Source organism: Lepidochelys olivacea, assembly GCF_965140295.1.
Source record: "Lepidochelys olivacea isolate rLepOli2 genome assembly, chromosome: 6".
Taxonomy (NCBI): domain Eukaryota; kingdom Metazoa; phylum Chordata; order Testudines; family Cheloniidae; genus Lepidochelys; species Lepidochelys olivacea.
This window is the reverse complement of record NC_140416.1, coordinates 125,491,157-125,510,820: the sequence shown is the minus strand read 5'-3', so window position 1 is coordinate 125,510,820 and position 19,664 is coordinate 125,491,157. Positions and strand designations below refer to the sequence as shown.

At 50.9% G+C, this 19,664-nt stretch overlaps 1 protein-coding gene across 2 annotated transcripts in view; it reads right to left on the bottom strand.

Moving 5' to 3' along the window:
- The window catches only part of MDGA2 (MAM domain containing glycosylphosphatidylinositol anchor 2), a 665,204-nt gene extending 651,776 nt beyond the window's left edge, over positions 1–13,428 (bottom strand). For both annotated transcript variants that reach the window (XM_084631535.1, XM_084631536.1), the window contains exon 1: positions 12,979–13,428. In XM_084631535.1, the coding sequence (XP_084487661.1) occupies positions 12,979–13,051 (73 nt within the window). In that variant the 5' untranslated portion in view covers positions 13,052–13,428. The remainder of the gene's footprint in view (positions 1–12,978) is intronic.
- Positions 13,429–19,664: the final 6,236 nt, after the last annotated feature.

Sequence of the window (19,664 nt, the reverse complement as noted above, 5' to 3'; positions counted from 1 at the left end):
CCGGTACCTCCCTTAGTGAGTTGTTCCAATGGCTAACTGCCCTCACTGTTAAAAATGTACATCCTATTTCCATTTCTCCTATTTTTTCCTAATTTTTCCTATTTCCATTTTGCTGATTTCAACTTGCACCCTTGCTAGAGAGTAGATTAAAGAGCCCTCTCCAATGAGAAATCTTCTCCCCTCTGTAGATACTTTTAGACCACGATCAAGTCACTTCTAAACATTTCTCTTGGATCAACTAAATAGACTCAATTTAGCCTCATTGCAAGGCATGTTTTACAATCTTTCCGTCAGCCAAACCGGCCTCACTCAGTTCAGTGAGCAGTGCCTTGCATTACTGTCCACTATTCATCATTGAGCACCATAGGCTGAGAGTTACCATACCTTAGTAATAGCAAGCTGTAGAAATAAATGTGTACACTACTCATGGGCTTGAAAACGAAATGCCGAGGCCTACTTACTCTTCCTTGACCATCTGCCCAGAGGGTTAGCGAAGCAGGAGGCAGGCTGGTATGAGCCTCGGCCGTCATGCTGTGGCTTCATTTTTATCATTGTTGCATAAGGACTCAAAAGATAATCTTAGGCATTTGCAGGGATTTTACATGTGCCCAGCTCTGAAGTTGCACTGGCTTACACCTGGCCTACTGGGAAATTTGGGAATGGGCAATTAATAAAGATGTGACAACCCAATGCCAAAATCCAATCAAACTCCAAGAAAAAGCATGGTAAAAACTGGCAACCTGAAAGAGAGAGTATTCCTCCTACTTCTCAGTCTTGAAAGTACTTATGCCCATGTATAGTCCTGTCTTGTGTAAGAAGAGATATGCAGGATCAGGCCCTTTGTTTGCTGTCAATCAGGAAACAGTAGCTACATTCAAGTTGAACAAAAGCCTATTCCAGTATAGTGGGGCCCCAAAAGCGAACTGCCTGAGAACAGGCTCTGCTATTTCCACTGAAGTCAACTGTATTTAGTATTCAGATTACTTATGGCGATGACAGGAAGTAATTCAGACTGAAATGTTCCTTGGAAATAAAATCTATGAGAATAAACCTGCAAAGACACAGCAAGTAAGCAGAGGACAGCATGACCATCAGAGTGAGGGAAAGCCCCTCGGGCTAGAGGCCGAGTGGGTGGTGGGATTAGAACATACTAAGGAACACAAGCACAAGGTAGCGGATATTTGGCTGATGAGGACTTATGCCCAGTACAGCTGGAGACAGAGTACAGAGGAGTTGCTTGACAGCTGAGTGGACGGAAGGTGGTAGAATCAGAGAATCTCAGGGTTGGAAGGGACCTCCGGAGGTCATCTAATCCAACCCCCTGCTCAAAGCAGGGCCAATCCCCAATTATTGCCCCAGATCCCTAAATGGCCCCCTCAAGGATTGAACTCACAACCCTGGGTTTAGCAGGCCAATGCTCAAACCACGGAGCTATCCCTCCCCCCTTACCAGCATTAGAACAAGCAACCCTTCTCCGTGGATACTGGAGAACTCCTTCCTTCCCAACAACTGAACCAGATTTGTTGCAGGTTGAAGAAAATAACTGATTTGTAAAAAATCCCTCTGGTTTGTTGTGCTAGTTTCTTTTCCCCTCAAGGTACGTTCACACTGCAGCTTCCCAGCTAAAACCAGCCACATACCTAGGGACAGCACAGGAGATGGTTTGGGCTAGCTGTCCGAATACACACTCAGGCACTGGGACCATACTGAGGTGGCTCAGCCCAAGCTGCCTCCTGGGCTATTCCTGGTTACCCTGCTATTTTTAGGGTTCGCTCACGCAGAGCTAGCGTGTCTGTCCACCCGAGCGGAGAAGCACACTCCCAGCTGCAGGGTCGACATATCCTAAGTGACGCTGGGGTTGCACTCTGAATTAGTCCGACCCCTGCATAATGCAAAAAATGAAGTCATTGTAAAAGCAAATACTTACACGAACTTACTATTCAGAGCCAGAAGTGTCTTTTAAAATAGACACCTGCTGCCCTTTAGCGAAAGGCTATTGGCAGCATCCACCTGAATTGTTACCCTAGATGCTAAAACCTTTACCAGTCACAATAATAATACTGTGTAGGGAGAGAAAATTCAAGTACCATTATGTGTTTGATGAACCACAAAGACCCTTGAGAATGTTCATATTAATGAGAACATATCACGTATTCAGTGCAGAGGCTCTGTAGTGTTTAGAGTATAATGTACCTTTAAATGGAGACTGTCACACTGTGTCCGAGAAAAGCTACCTGCAATTATTATTTTTATCACCTAATGCGAGAGCTGAAAGAGATTGGGGGGAAGTAGCTCACTCATTTCAGTTTGTCTCCTTTGAGGACTGGGCGGCACACACTGCGTGAGCTGCTCAAAAGCACAAAGGACAGCTGTGTGCGCAGCTCCCTCTGGAAATCGATGGGAGTTAAGAGGCACCAGTCATTAGTGCCTTTGAAAATCCCCTGCACCGTGGGTGCAGTTAGTGTCACTGCATCCCCCTAGAGTCGGGATTTAAAACGGAGAACAATGCATTTGTCAAAGCACAGTAATTGGCCTAGAGGCCCAAGAGGGTCATCGGCAGGAGCTCCCCTGCTCCTGGGGACTGGTTGGACTACACAGAAGTGGGACCAACTGCATCCTCAACACTATATCCCCTTCTCTCAGATGCCACCAAGCATTCAGGGTCCACCCCACAGAAGTGCAAAGAGTGGGTATGGGTCTGGAGTGGTAACACCAGCCACCCTCTAGACCCCCAGAGATTGCCTCAATCCCTTCCCCCCAACCACCACCCGTACTCAAGGGGTCCCAGGGACAGCTGCAGCCAGAGGAAATGCCCAGCTATGGAACTGTGCTGCAAGGAACCGGAGCTCAGTGCGAAACAGAGCTGGTGCAGAGAAGCAGGGATGCAGAGCACGAGAGCTGGTGATGGGCAGGCAGACCCCACACCAAGGGCTGCAGCAATTCTGTGCCAGGATGAGCGGCCCACTGGTGCTGGCCACTGCACATAGCCCTGTCTGCAACAGTGCAGCCTGTGCAAACAGCAAAGAGACGCCCCCTTCCATGAAGACGAGGGCTCTGTGGGACACCAAGAGGGTGTTCATGTCTACGGTAACTGAATACCCCTAAACCCATCATGACTCGCACATCCTGCCATTGCTTCCCTGTCTCCCCCGAACACACACACCCAGACCCCACTGAGCCCGCATTCCTGCAACTACGATGCCAGTTCGTGGGTCTGCGGAGTCGGTCGGTCTCTTTCCCCCATTAACTCCTCCCCTCCGCCTGCGCCTGCCCAGTCAGTCCCGCTACTCTACAATGCGGTCTAAAAATTACCAGCTTGGCCCAGAACAGGAAAACTGGCTTTGATATCACTGTAGGGAACCCACCACCCATTTATTTCTGAGGCTTTTCTCTCAGTTCTGTTGAGGTCGCTATACTGCCCCAGTAGGCAACAGAGACTTGCTTAAGCGTCTTCAGGAACTGGATGTAATGGGAGGGAGAGCCCTTTAGAAACACAGGACAGCAGCCCCTGCAGAGCCCAGCCTCCTACAGCAGTGAAGTTTGGCTATCCCAGTCACTGGGCACCCAGACGGTACAAAGTCCCAGTCATGAGAACACATTTTCAAAGAACAGGCCTCTCCCACATTCCCCTGGTTTCCCCAGGCACCCAAAACTAGCCGGCCAAGCCAACCGTTGAGCCCTTTGAAGCCAATGTCTCAATGGGTTTTTTTCTCCTCAACTGGTCCAAGATACAAACTACTCAGTTTACAGCGCCTCCAAGGGTGTTTCAATGAAAGCCACAGCCATCTGTTCACTAGGGAATCAAATCCAGGCAAGCCAGCTCCTCCAAGCTTGCTCACAAAAACCATTCAAGCTCAAGCCCTTGATCAGCAGGCACACAACTCCCATCGCTGCTGACGGCAATAGGGTGCGCAGATCCAGGGCGGCGCGTTTACTGATGAAGAACGAGTCAAAGGTCGCACCTCTGAGTGGACAAGCTGCCAGGAAATATGCGAGGAGAGGGAGAGCAGCTGGATTGAGCTATTTTTCCTCTTCATTTGTTTTCCCACTGACTCTAATTAAGCTGGATTTAGCTCAGGAGCCAGGAGAGATTTATTTATTTATTTTGAAGTGCTTCCTTGCTGCCAGGCTTCCTCCCAATTCCCCTAGCTCCGATTCAGAGAGAACACCTTGACCCAATATATGCAGAGCATCAACGGCTTCCTTCTATGGAGATGCAAGCAATGTGCTAATAAGCCACTCAAGAGAGCAGACAGAAAACGCTTTAAATGTCAAGAGGATTGTTTTGGAGTTATCATCTTCTTACTCTGAACGCGGCACAGTTGGCAGGGTAGCTCCCGCATGGGTATAAAAGTGGAGTAGGGTGCATTGAAGACAACAGAGCTGCCACCGCTTACACCCGCTGAGGATACGGCCCCCTCTTTTGCTTGCTTGAAACTTAATGCATTTTAATGATATTTATCAGATATAAACCTTGCTTTTAGTTGCCACCTACATGGAAAGCATTAAACGCCATGTTCCACGTGCCCATCTTCCTGTCATATTTTGCCAGATTTTGACACCATTCCAAATATCTTTGCCTTTATTTCCAGTCACAAGATGCTCCAATATGAGAGAGACAAGGTGGGTGAGGGAATCTCTTTTCTTGGACCAAGTTCTGCTGGTGAAAGAGACAACCTTTGGAGCTCCGGACCCCCTTGTCTCTCTCATATCCTGGGACCAAGACAGCTACAACACCACCACCGCGAACTCTAGGATATAAAATTACCAACAGACTAATCCTGCATTACTGACTGAGGTAACTGGCACTCAGTAATACTCCGAACAGTATTTGGGCATCAAGGCTGCAGTATTTGTCTGTAAAAAGAGTACTTCGGTCACTCTTCAGCCACAGGACCCGATCGAAAGCCCTCTGACATTGGCAGGAGCTTCTCCGCTGGCATCAGCGGACTTTGGATCCACCCCCAAAATTCATTCAATCGCAGTTATTTAATGTTTCCCTACAAATCGGTGAACATTTCTATACGTTGACTGTGCTCCCTGGATCATGCACGAAACCTGCGCAATGGAGTGCAAAACCAAGCCGCCCTGTTCCTCTCCATAAAAATCCAGTGCGCCTTTGCTTTGCTCCCCCATGTAAAATGCTGAAGTGTGTGACCCATTGCATACAGCAGCAGCCTCTGGGACCGCCAAGAAAAGAATCCGTTGGAAAAGTCATTTCTATTCATTTGTGTTGGTTAATGGGCAGGTTGATGGGCCAGAATTATTTCCCGCTCTCCACACTCTCTAAGTGCATTAGCTTACATGCAGAAAATGAAATAGTCTCCCAGCATTAATGAAATCTCAGTGCTAAAATATGCTGGGAGAAGAGGGAACAGCCTTCAAGGGAACTTTAAATGGGCTGAGTTAAGAGTTAAAGTTTTGAAGGATCGGCTGCTCAGTAAATGGTCCTGGAGTTAGCAGTTGCAGAGCACATCAGCTGCTTAGAAATGCACAGCACTGCAGCAGGACATAATACCTTTCCTGTTCTCTGGTGAGACTGCTTTGGTTTCTGTCACACAATATCCAGAATTGTACAGGGTTAAACCATATGATACAATAACCGCATTCAAAGATCTGCATGATGGGGAGCACTGATTCAGAAAACCAGCTCTCTACACGAAACTAGCCGTACCATTTGGGGGTTGGGTAATTAAGAGGCTGGCTTTTGAATATAAGAGCTAATAATCAGCTATCTTCCTGAACCTAATTAGTTTTCCTAACAGGGAAAATGCATTAGTGTTGGGGTTCCCACCTCCCTTGAGTTTTTTTTCCTCCTTCCAGCCTCACTTGTTTCACTGGCTTCAGCCAGAGTATTAGGTAAAAGCAGGTTCAGCTATGACATACAGCCATCAATATTGCTAAAGCCAACAGCCATTAATCTCCTTCTCTGGTTAGCTGCAAGCATGCAGCTCAAAAACAAAAGCAGCAATGTGGCTGAGAAAAGTTCTTTCTTGACAAGACATGACCACCAGTTTATGTTGAATGGCTGGCTGTATTTTCTATACAGGATACTTAATCAGACCCCCAAACCAAGTTGCCATATCGAACGCAAGGCTCCGTTCTTATTCTTAGATCCACTGATTGATTTTAAATGTGCATCTTTATAAAACATTAAAATATATTTTAAAATTAAGCCTATTGGATAAGGCTTTTAGCAGGCATTAAAAAAAAAAAAAAAACAACACCAGGAGCAATCTCTCTAATGTTTAGTGTCAGGAATGCTCACCCTTCCACATTAGTCACTGCAGCAACGGAAAAGGATCATCCTTCACTTACCAAGGGTGCTTCTTGAGAGGGGGACGCTTCCCTGTATTTAGTACTACAAGATACTGCTTTCCAGCTGGCCATCGCATAGCTTTGGCCCATCTCAACAATACTCTTCTCTCCTCTGCCCCAAGCACCGTGCCTATGCTTTTCAATGTCTCTCTCTTTTCTTCGGGTTTCATTTATAAACATTTTGAGGAATACTACTACTGTTACCCAGGCCTGTCGGTGGGGTTTTTTAGCTCTTTTAATTATAGAAGCTGTTATAAAATTGTGTGTGTGTGTGTCTGTGGAGAGGGATACATATTACACACACATGCCTCTCTTTATATGAAAATACCTGTCTTTACACACACGAACTTGCACTCACCTTCAGCAGCATTTTGACGCCTACAAATTGATGGACATTTACGATTACTAAGGGCCGTGTCTTTCCTGGTCATGGGAAAAGCGCACGGAAGTAACAGAAACATATAAAAAGAGAAAAGATGTGCAAGACACAGGCAAACAATCTGTAGTGAAACATGGAGGAGCATACAGCTGGAGGTCTGACCACAAAATACAGCGAGGAAACCTGTGGAACTCACTGTGCATAGCAGAGATATACCTGCTTCTGGGAAAGGAGACTGGGTTGCATTTATGTAAGCTGTGGCTGTGAGCCTCTTGGAATTTGCAAATGAGCCTCCCTCCCACCCACACATGCTGTTTTCAGACAGCCACTGTAGGCCTGGTTAAGCGATTGCTACATTTAGATTATAGATCTCACCAAAATGTTTACAGCTGCTCATCTCAAGTTACTTGTGCAAATTGTTACACAGTTGGAATGTTTGTCTCTACTATAACAGGTAGTGATTTTCTGTGCCTCCTTCCATTTTTCCTCCAGGCCACACCCCGCACCTCTGATATTATAATTTTGGCAGTTCATCCAGGTTGTGACATTTCCCTGCTGTAATTCAGTTTGGTGTAATATCACGCAGAAGGTTGTGGTTTGCAGTCAGACTTTCCAGGATAGATTTGTAGTAATTTGCTACACTCTTCATTCTGCAGCCTGCAACGCATGGGAGTACATGACCCCAAGACATAATGGTTCGCAGGGCCTGGAACAATACAAACCATTTATAACAGATCCAAAAGCCTGTCAAATTCTGCATCCTTGGCCTAAAGAGCTTGTAAAATTGACATTAAGAATTTTGTTCTCCCATCTTTACTATATCATTCATCTTTACAGAACACCGTTTCTTCAAGGTATCTAATAACAACTCTTTGTGCCCATAGGAAGCCTTCTCACCAACATACTTTTATACTGCACTGCAACTCTACTGTAGAATAAAAATATGTAACAGTAATGTTCTGAGTACTTACTTTTTATGCTTTAGTAACCATGCATGGCATTCAGAGAGATATAATTTAAAAAGGGAAAAGTGCATGCAGCTCTTGAGTTTCTCGAAGGGTTATTTTGCAGAAAATAAGCTAGCTAAAATTAAGGAGGTGAAATAAATATGAGAAAAGCCCCATTTTTTTCAGGCCTTTTGGATCTTTGTATTACAGTGGTCCAGGGAATAGGGGATTGGGCTAGGAGTCAGGTAGATCTGAAGTGTGTTCCTAGCTGTGCCGCTGACCTGCTGTGTGACCTTGGGCAGTCACTCCACCTCTTTGAGCCCGTGTCCCTACCCACGCAAAGAGCTTGTATACATGGCATTAAACGGGACTACGCAAACAGGTACCTTCCAGTTCACACTAGAAGGGTCTACACGGGACAGTTCCAACGCAACACTTCAGGGCGTGCTCCAACTCACACCCCCATAGTCCGCGCTGACGTTAGTCAGTCTTCCAGGCTCACCTGGAATATTATTAATAATTTTAATCAGAACTAGCGGATAGAGCACTGGGCTGGGACTCAGGAGCCCTGGGTTGTATTCTTGGCTCTGGCACTGAGCTGCGAGGTAACAATGGATAAATCACTCCGCATCTCTATGCCTCCATTTCCCCATCAGTAAAATGGGAACACTGAGACTGACCTCCTTTGAAAAGCTCTGAGAACTACTGATGAAAAGCACTACGCAAGAGCTAGGTATTATTATTATCAGTCATAATACTTTGAAGTAACGTTAGTTTAAAACAATTGTATAATTGCATTTATCTTAAGACAGTGAACTACATTCTTCTGGGATCTTGGAATCTATGTTCACATGGATCAGTGGTTTGCATTTTAAAATACGAAGGGCCAGACACCACTGTTACCAGTCAGTGGCGCTCCAGTGAAGTCCAATGGCATTTCGACCTGTTGAGGAACTGGCACAAAGACAGGAGATATTAAAAAACGAGAAGGGAAAAGGGAGCAAAATTTCTTTTCCTACTACTTCAATCAGGTCCATTTTTTGGCATTAATTATTGTCATTATTTATCTATGAGTTTCGTTAAGTGGGAGGGCGTACACAAATGAGGATGTAGTCCCTGCCCCAAGGAGATTACAATTGGGCATGATCCTGCTGTCATTGAAGTCAGTGGAAAAAATCACATTAAACTGCAATGGCTGCAGGACAGGCCGCCCACATGTTCAGGATTCTCAGTGCAATATTGCCACTAGTTTTCCAGTCAAAGAAAAAAGAAAAAAAAAAACTATGAACAAAAAGATTTCAGGTACAATTTTCAAAGGCACGTATATTTTCAAAAGAGATTTAGGCCCTAAGTTGCCTAAGCGTGCCCATGTCACTTTTGAAAATGGAACCTCGGCAATTTGGAACATTTTACCTTTCCTCCAAATTACTCTGGAAAATCCCACTCTGTATTTCCAACAGCTCCCACTGGAGCTAACAGGAGCTTTATGATGACTGTTTCACTTCAACAGGAGCCGACTTAGGCGGATGCTGAGCACTTTGGAAAGTTACTGTTCCATAATGTTGTGACAGATGTGAGACCTGGTCTTCAAAGGATTACCTTGAACAACGTGCCAGACAAGAATGGACTCTTGGAACAAAACCATTACATGGTTTTCATGGGGTTATCCAGACTCCGGTTATGCAAAACCCAGCCTTTTGAAGCTACACCCTGAGGAGTGAGCTATTGTCTGCTGATCACCTCTTACATGAGGATAAGATCAAAGACCTAAGCAGCATAAGGGAAAGACTGAACTATTCATAATTGTTCTGATTCTGAATTTGAAACAGTTAGGAACTTGTCACCAGAGGGAAAACCCAGTTTTGGGTTTTGATGGACTGACACCGACCAGAGCCTGAGGTTGGAGTTGGGGTGATCTCTGGTGAGCTTTTTTTTAGCATGTATGCAGGTTCTTTTATTGTTTTTAATGTTTTCCCTGTAATGCTTTCACCTTAAGAATAAACGTGCTTGCCTAGAGAGAGCTGTGTGGTAATTTATAGCTGTAGGCCATTACACTGTTCATAGCCTCTGGAGAGAAAAGGAAAGTGCAGATGCTGGCCTGTACAGGCAGTCTGGCTTACAGGGAATATTACAGCAGAGGCAGGGAACCGTGCAACTGGAAAACCCCAGTCAGGAGAGAGAGAGTCGTGTGCCTCTGCCCAAGAGAGGTGGTGGCTGAGGAACTGGAAGCCTAGACTGGTGTCCTTGAGGAAGAAATACATATGCTGTTGCCCTAAATGGGTGTGTGTATATATATATATATTTATTTTAAATGAGGAGGTTGCCAATGAAAAACAAGACTGAGTTTAATGTATCATTTTAAAATATCATATGTTCACTTATAATTGAAAAAACACTTTGTCTCCCAACATCATGAATATCTGCAGGTCCCTGGTCCATACAGAGACCAAGTATAATGTGCATTACAGAATGACAGTAGATCACATTTAACTCTTATTTACAAAGAAGTCTTAGCCCAGATGTGCAATCCTTTTTTCAGTAACGATTTCAGCAGAATTGTTAGCAACCAACTAAGGGCACGATCTCTTTCATAGATGCCCACGCACAACATATAAGCCTTAACAAATATTCTACAATGCATTGCAGAAGCTTATGCTCCAAGAAATCCAACAATGTGTGTCCCTGTGTTTGACAGGCGAATGGATGCACTGGTGGCACACAGAGTTTAATGCTTCAGTAATGCAAACACCAAGGAAAATCCTCATGACCGTTCCTAATATTTTGAATTACATCGGATTTCAAAAACCTCCAGCCACAAGTTTGCTTGCAGGTGCGTCATGGACACGAATGGCCTATTGCCTTCATGTGTGCATGCACGTGTGCCAAAAGCAACGCGTACTAGAAAAATGACAATGATTCCGTAACATGTACGACCACAATACTCTTGTGAGAATGGGAGGCATGACAGCAATGTCACATCACTGAGCTATGCTGCTTATGTAATGTGGAGCAGGAACTGGAAACACTGGGGCAAGTGAGAGACAGAGGAACACATTTAGCCCTACGCAAGCAAGTGCAACTTCTATTGTAGCTAACAGGGCTGCATCTACTTAGACCAGTAATTAATGTGACCCAGAGCTCCCTCATCCCCAGGCCACCCCTTGGATAATGAAGTAGCATGGGTGTCTCAGAGGTGTGTATTGTGATTATGGGGCGGGTGCAGCACTATGGTACCCTGCTCTTTGGACTTTCCGGCTTTTGTTGTTATGCCACAGCTTTATCGTAGATTATGGCTGCATATCGTATGTACCATGTTCTCCTGCAAACGTGCTGCAGCTACTGTCCATCCAGCATGTGCTTCTCTTCTACTAGGAGGGGGTTTGTTTAGCCTACCTTTCGAAACCATTTGTAATAACCATCTGATGAGCTAAACAAAGTGCTGATTTACATTCTGGACCATGCGTTTGAAGGCACTGAGGCTGCATGGGGAGGGAAATCGGCACAGATTTTGGCCCTGTAATTTCCAAATGCACAACATCAGTGTGGACAAACTACTTGCATTCATCTAATCTGCTCCTCCCGGCTGCAGTTCAAATTCCCGTCCATTTGTACCAATATAAACCTTGCAAAGCCAGCTCTCAAATTGAGGGTCCTCCACCACCCAGAGTAATGCATTATGTTTTTAACAGGTGTGCACCAGTACAAGACAGAGAAATACAGATTGATCTTAGATGAGGTGATTCGCAAGCCACGGTAAAGAAATGTAACATGGCTAATGAGAAGAAATGGTCCAACAGTAACATGTGCCCTGTAAATTGATCCCTGTATTGGCCACTCCAGGCTGTGATATGTTACACATTCCGGTAGTCCTGGTTGTCTCTTTTACCGCCCTGCATGATTTCTACAGCAGCCACTCTCTAACATGCACCAATTTGCTTCCCTCTCCATGTCTAACTGGGATATTTGTCTTCTCTGAATCTGCGCTGTGCCAACACGCTGGGTCAGCATTCCCAACACCAGGATGCTGTTGCCAGGGAAGGCATCTGAATGATAGAAATTCACGGGGAAATGCAAAATAAATACATCACAAAATCCTCCTCGGGGAGGGAGCCCCGACCGAAGTGCAGGCTCCTGGCAGTGCTGAGGGGGGGCATGAGCCCAGCTGGCTGAAGGGAGGCCCTGGCTCCCCGCGCTACGCACCCCTTGCAGAGGAGCTCCCAGGACCCCTGGACGAGCCTGGGCTGGACTTGGCCGTGAATTGGGAGCCCCGCAGACCTTGGATCCCCAGGTAGCTGCGGACGCGTGGCTCGTTCGCCAGGGAAAGCTTATTTCTAGCCTCCCCCGTCCCTCCCCAAACGTCGCCTGGGGGCTTTCTCCGCGTTTGCTCTGGCACTGGGGGACCGGGGTGAGTCCCACTCCGGCCTCGCTGTATCCCCGTTCCTGCACCCCAGAGCTGGATGAATCCCAACCCCACGGCCAGCCGGCGGAGCACCGCGGCCGTGTGGCGCCCACGAAGAACGGACCCGGGAGGGAGGGGAACGGCAGCGCGCCGCCAAATCGCTCGCTCCCCGCTCCGGAATGGGGACTCCGTTTCCGTTCACACGGCGGCTCACCGCCGCCGCGCGGCGGGGAACCGGGGCAAATGGGTTTACAGCCGATGACCAACGGGTCTCTTAGCTCCCAGCCCAAGCACCCGCTCCCTCCTCTGCCGCACACGCTCCAGGTGGGAAGCGAGGGCTGACAGGACCCTGGACCGAGCCCCCAGACGTGCTGTTTGCAGCGGGGGTCCCCCCTCACCCCACCCCCGGGAAGCCTTGAATCCGCGTCCATTCATCCGCTCCCATCCCCATTTCCCCCAAGCGGTCTCTGGCAGTGGGAACCCGGACTCTCTTCTGATGCCAGTGCTCATGGCAACGGGGGTGCACAGAAAGCAAACTCCCTGCACTTCCCGAGCCGGAAAACCGAGCCCGGGCTCTCCGGAGAAGCGGGAGAGGGAGGTGATGAGCCGGGGGTGTGTGTGGGGGGTGCATGCCGATGGGGGCGAGGGGGAGGGTATCAGGAGGCAGGAATCCTAAGGGATCCTCTCTCTGCAGGCAGCAAGTTTGATCCGGCGCGCCAGGTCGGTCCCGTCCCCCAGCTAACAGCCACGGAGGGGCTCCAGTCTTGCAATGCACAATGACAACCGAGCGGTGCCCCCCACCCCAGCCCCATTCTGCACTGGGGAGGGGGGGCGCAAACCCCTGCCTCGGCGGGGGTGAGCCCCACCTCTCCCTCGCCCGCGGCGGAACCCCCCCCCCCCACCCCAGGTCAGGCTCGGGGGGCGGCGGGACTCACCGTACACCCCTTGGCCGGAGATCCCCTCCAGCAGCACCGTCAGCAGCCAGACCAGCCCGTACACTAAATCCATCTTCGCGCCAGCATCCACATCTCCAGCCCCGGGCGGGAAGGAAGCGCGGGACCCGCCGCGGGCCGATGCCCAGCCCAGCGAGCGCCGAGCGGCTGGGCGCCCCGGGACGGGCGGGCGGCAGCGGCGGGGCCAGCCGGGGGCCGGTCCACTCCTCGGCCCCGCGGGGTCCCCCCTCCGCCGGCTCCTCTCGCCTCCCCCGAGTCACTCGCCGGGCTCCGCGCAGCTTCCAGCCGCCTCCGGGGCCGCCCCAGCCGGCTGCCGGCTGCCGTCAGATGCCATCGCAGCGCGGCTCCCGGGGCATGGTGCGCGGCGGGGCGGCCGGCAGCCGCGTGTCCCGCCCCCGGGCGCTCTCCGGGACCAGCCGCTCCGGAGAAGCAGCCCCCCCCAAAAAAAAACCAAAAAAAAAAACCCCAAAAAACGCCCCCCCCCGGCCGAGGGCGGCAGCAGCCCGCGGGGAGCCGATGCACACGGCTGCCCTGCGGCCCCCAGCCCGGGGCCCCCTCCCCAGGCAGCGGCCGGGGCTGGGGATCCGCGGGGCGAGCAGCAGCGCGGGCGGCCGGGAACAACGCAGCCGCCGCCGCCGCCGCCGCCCGGGGCCACGCACCTGCCCCAGCCCTGCCCGGGGATGCAGCGTCCGGCAGCGGCCGGGCTCGGCGCGTGTGTGAGCGGCGAGGGGCGGCCGGGGCGGTCACGTTGCGCTCTGCGTGCGGGGAGCCGGGGCTGGGGAGCCGCAGCCCGGCGACGTCAAAGCCTGCGTGGCTCGGCTGCCTGCCGGCCCGCCTGCCCGCCCCCTCCTCCGCCCCCCTTCCCCGCGCCGGCGCCGAGCTGCGGGCGCGCCGAGCGGGGGGGGGCCCGGCCGCCCCAGCCCAGGGGCAGGCCCGCCGAGCCCCCCTCGCACGTGGGGAGGCCGGATCGCAGCCGGGGGCGGAGGGGGACCCTCCTGCCCCTACGCCCCCCGCCCCCGGCCCGAAGGGGGGTCCCGTCAGAGGCAGGGTTTGCAGCTTGCAGCCAAATGGCTCCCGGCACCCCCACTCCACAAACTGTAGCAGCGCCCCTGCAAGGGGGAGCTGCTACCCTCTCCTGGCGCTTCTCCTTCTCCAGGGGTAGCTCCTCGGCCAGCGGCTCTTCGCTGGGTCAGAGGCTGCCTTGCCCACCGACTCCTTCCACGCATCATCTTCATTAGGAGCCTGTTCTGTCCTCAGGACACTTTGCCTTCCTGGCCTGACTTTCTTCCCCTCCTTGGTGAGCGTCCTCAGTGTTTTCTCCCTTCCCAACATCTCCTCCGGGGCTAACATCACAGGGGCTAAAATCCCTGGGAACTAGGAAGCAGGAGCCATTTACCACTTTCCAGCCTAGCACCATGGGATCCCATTGATGGTTGGCCCTTCCCAACTACCCCACTAAACATGATTAACAATAGCACTGTCTTCACACAACGCACAGTCAACCTGTGGAACGCCTTGCCAGAGAATGTTGTGAAGGCCAAGACTACAACAGGGTTCAAAACAAGAACTATATAAGTTCATGGAGGATAGGTCCATCAATGGCTATTAGCCAGGATGGGCAGGAATGGTGTCCCTAGCCTCTGTTTGCCAGAAGCTGGGAATGGCCGACTGGGGATGGATCACTTGATGATTCCCTCTTCTCTTCATTCCCTCTGGGGCACCTGACATTGGCCACTGTCAGAAGAGAAGATACTGGGCTAAATGGTCCTTTGGTCTGACCCAGTAGGGCCATTCTTATGTTCTTATGTTAAATGTGATGGCCCCGGCAGCCCCCCATTGGGCTCTGTTTAAGGAAGGCCCTACTCTCCATCAACTCCACTGCTCTTCCACCCTCTTTATCCCCACATGGTCTTTTCTTCCTTCATATATTAGATCTGGATTGGGGCAGCCCCATTACTTGGGACACTGTAAAAACTTGGAAGAGGAAGAAAGCCCCTATCCCCAAGAGCCCACTAGCCAGGTTTAGGACATGACACAGCTGGGGGAGGGGGAGGGGGAAGAGGGTGAAAAAGGCAAAGAGTTGGAGAAGACAGGGAGCAGTGAGATGAGCCTATTGTTCAGTGTGGCACGTGCCTCCCCATTGGCAGGACCTGCCGGGGAGCTAATCAGTCTTCGCTAACATGTTACCACTCTGTTAGAAATAGAGTCGAAGCATGGGGCATGCTCCGCCTCCGGGTGAAGGTCAGGGGAGTGCTTGGAAGGTCAACTGGTGTCTTGGGCTCCAATCCTGATCAGGAGTTGAGAGGGAATGTGAGGTGTTTGCCAGCTCCCCAGGTGCACCAGATATCTCCCCAAAGTAAGCCCAAAATGAGTTTGAACATGCTGCAAGGCCCCATCTTTTCTCCCAGGCACGAGGGGAGGAGCAGTTTTTATGTGGGGGATGAACAGCTGTTGGTTGGGGAATCCAACATGAAATGGGGGAATGTCGCCCTCTTACTGCAGGTGAGTAGACTGAAGCCCTATTTTTAAGTGAAAATTTGAACCTTGCAAGTGTAGGGAGCAGACCCCTGTCTTCTGGTGCACTGTTTACTTTGTATGGCCTGTCCACAGGAGCTCAGGTACGGGGCCAGCACGGGTTCAATTCCTATGTTAAGACAAGAGTCAGACTACATCAATCTGCTCTTACGGTGCCGTGTCCTGTTAAATTCACTTACTGAGAACAGCCTCCCTTTGCTCCTGGGACCGAGGGCCGACTGGACAGCAAGTGATTCTTCTTTCTTGGACCCAACCCCTGCCAGGTTTCTCCTGAACCCACGCCGCTCTTGAATTATCCAGAATTTACATTGGGGTTAGTGAGGTCAGAATCTGGCCCTTCCACTTCAGTTCCTATCGTTCCACACAGCTGAAAGCTGGGATTGTAAAACAGCTCTTTAAGGAAAGCTAAATTTCCCTCGTACATGCCTGCCTATATCAGTGAAGGATTAGTGGCCGAGGCCAACAAAAGATGACATGCTGGAAGAAGCTGCAGCCCTGTCAAAGTCTCTTGTGACACCCGTGGCCCAGCCGGGTCAACAGCATTAACGAGGGTTGGAATCTTTGCAGTCATTCTTTAATCCCGGCCAGCCGCTGAGCTCTCTTTCTGTGCTCCTGGTTTGCAGTGATGTAGTGCATTGGGGTACGAGCACGCGGCACACTGTTTACCGGAGGTCAGAGCACTGTCCATACAAGCTGTTCTTAAATGCATTCATAAATGCTGCAGGCCAGGTCTCGGCTCCCACGGGGGCTGTTTTGGCTGGGCTATCCGAGTACTCCCAATGAGGGAATGTGCACCGGGTATACAGCCAGCATAACGAGCTTTGTGCCAATGCAAGGGGCACGGCAGGGGTCTGTGCTGTGCTCCAACAATTCCTGCTGCCCACACAGCCCCTTGGGGGTCAGGGCAGCTGTACCCGCAGCGGGCACCATCCGTTTCCACTGACTTCAGTGGGAGTTTAAAGCACTGACGGAATCTCGCTGGCCTGAGAATCTGGAGGTGGGAGGGTACATACAGCCGCATTTCCCTCCACCCACCCCACTCACCCATCCCAGATCGTGCACAGATAGGAGCGCAGCTGGACACAAGGATTCAGCCGTCTGATTCCCATGTTCTTTGTAAATCCAATAGCACGAGGAGGCTCAGAAGAACACTCGAAGCACAGCACACCGGGGCATTTGTACAGCGATAAAATCCACTTGCTTGTTACTCACTGATGAGCATCAGGGTTTGTGAAGTGCCAGGTACCAGCGAGTACATCTACACTGCAAACAAAAGCAAAGACAAACCTCCACGGGGCAGCAAGCCTCAGCCCAGGTCAACTGGCTCAGCCTCATGCTGTGGCACTAAAAACAGCAGGGTGGACATTCCCAGTGGGGCTGGAGCCTGGGCTCTGACCCTCAATGACACGGGAGGCTCTCCGAGCCTGGGCTCCAGCTGGAGTGGGAATGTCTACACTGCTATTTTTAGCGCTCTAGTGGAAGCTCAAGTCAGCTGGCCTGGGCTTTGAAGCTTGCTGCTGCAGGGTTATTTTGGTGGTTTGTTTCTGGGTTTTTCCTTTGTTTGTTGCAGCGTAGATCAGTGGTTTTCAAAGTGCTGGGTCGTGGCACGGCAGGCACTGGGCCGCTCTGGTCAGCACCGCTGACCGGGATGTTAACAGTGCCATTGGCCGCGCTGTCCAGCTACCTGTTCCGACACTGCGTGGCGCCCCGGAAGCGGCCAGCAGTAGGTCTGGCTCCTAGGCAGGGGGGCCATGGGGCTCTGCGCACTGCCCGAGCACCGGCTCCACACTCCCATTGGCCAGTTCACGGAGCCACGCGGAGCCGCTTGCGCACCTCCATCTAGGAGCTGGACCTGCTGCTGGCCACTTCAGGCACAGCGCGGTCCACAATGCCAGGACGGGTGGGAAGCCTGCCTCTGCACCGCGGCTGCGTCGCTGACCAGGAGCCACCAGAGGTAAATCCGTGCCCCAATCCCCTGAGCCCCACCCCAAACCTGGATCCCCCTCCTGCACCCCAAAGCCCTCATCCCTGGCCCCACCCCAGAGCCTTCACCTCCAGCCCAGAGCCCTGATCCCCTCCCGCACCCCAGCCCCCTGCCCCAGACCAGAGCCCCCTCCCCCACCCTGAACCCCTCATTCCCGGCCCAACCCCGCAGCCCTCACCTCTGCACCCCAATGCTCTGGCCCAGCCCTGAGCCCCTCCCTTACCCCAAACCCCTCATCCCCAGCTCCGCTGGGGCACGGGCATCAACAATTTTCTTCAACTGGGTCCCTAGAAAAAATGTTTTAAAACCACTGGTGTAGATGAACCCGTACAGTCTACTCCACATTCCAGCATGACCCCCCAACAGACCATACTCACTGTACAACCCCAGCTCTAAATACCTGTGTGGGCGTTTTGACCTGCCAATACAACTCCATTCATTACCCTTTCCATGAAAAAAAAAATATAAAAAAATCAAACCAGCCTAAAATAGAGCCGTGTAACACCAAATACTAAGAGTATTTGCATGGCCCTCCTGCCTTGTCTAAGCTACGCAGACAGCAGTTCTGTACCGGAATACAGAGTGCAGAGCCCCAGAAGCAAGCCACTCACACACCACCTCCGATAGACCAGCAGGTAACATTGTGAAGACAGAGTCCACAGTGTTTAAGGCCATAAGGTACCATTAGATCATCTGACGTGGTCATCTGTATAGCACAGACCATTACATTTCATCCACATACCCCTGTACTGAGCCCAAAAGCTTGGATTCGACTAAACCTCAGGAGACTAATCCGTTGTGAGCCACAGGCAGAGACCGGGGAGACCAAGGTGTCTGCAATGTCCCAGGGCCTGGCAATGGCAGGGAACTGATCAGGTGAGAGGTGTAATGCTGTAATCAGGTGTAATGGAGGTGTAATGCTGCAGAGAGGATTGTTCCACATAAAACAATGGGTTCCACGGGGCTTGCTGGCTCCCTGCTTGCTGCAGCATGCACAGCAGGAAAAGCGTGGAGAGGAGGATTGCCAAGCCGAGTAACTTCTCATGCTGACTATGGCCAACAGCAGCATAGCAGCCTCTCTCTGTCTCTGCTGTTACTGCCCCGCCCAGACAGAGAGGGCTCCGTTCACTATTCATTCTTCTGTTGCAGGGCAGGGCTTGTTGGGGATGCAGGGCGAGGGCGGAACCGGTACACGATTTAGCCCTAGTGGGACAAACTGAAGGTTCTGCTCCCTGAATTCACAAGGCCCCATAGATAAGGAGGATCAAGTGCCCCCCGCCCCCACTGGAACCTGTGGAGGATGAATAGCTCCTGCAGGAACCTACTGCAGATGCCCTGGGAACCCGTCCAAAGGGGTTCTCCACAGCATGGCCATGGGGTGGGGGGACAGTGCAGTTAATTCTGCTGGCAGCATTAACTTCTGATGGTTTTCCCCCATGGGATCGAAGGTGAGGGATAACCAGCGCAGCAGAGCTGGCTCTTTCTCCTTCGCTTCCTGCTTATCCTCTGCGGGGGGTCCCTCTAGATCTGCGGAGCCCATATCAGGGATGGGAGAAAATAAGAGAACCTGCCCCAGAGGTGAAATTGCGGATGGGGCCAATGGGCAGGAAAGGCAACGGGGTTGCACACAGCCTTCCCACAGTTAGATATGCCAGCCGTGCCTGGCTTTGAGCCGCACAGACAGCAGAAGAGTGGAGGGCCCCCTACTAGGGCCAGCTGAAGAGATTCAGTGGAGATTTTTGCCTTTTTTGTAATTAAAATTTTGAATTTAGGAGTTTCCAACCCCCAGGCCTACCACCATATGCTGCAGAGTTCCTGTGCACGGTCTCACATTCCTAACAACTAGGAGTATCAGGTAGTTGCCTCTCTTTATGGAGCTGATGTTCGAAACACGGAAGTCTGCCTTTTTGGCGCTTCGATTTTGTTTAGTGTCACAGACTTGCAACAAACCCCCCTTCTGTGGATATCCAAAATCAACAGCAAAGCATAGATCCCTACCATCTGAGCTAAAGGAATAACTCCATTAACTAGCGGTTTTAGGAAGTTATGATTTCCAGGTGAACCAGCCACTAAAGTGGGACTTGAACATTTTGCTAGTGAATTGTACACCATAAAATAAATACTACAGAGACTAAAGCACATGCTTAAC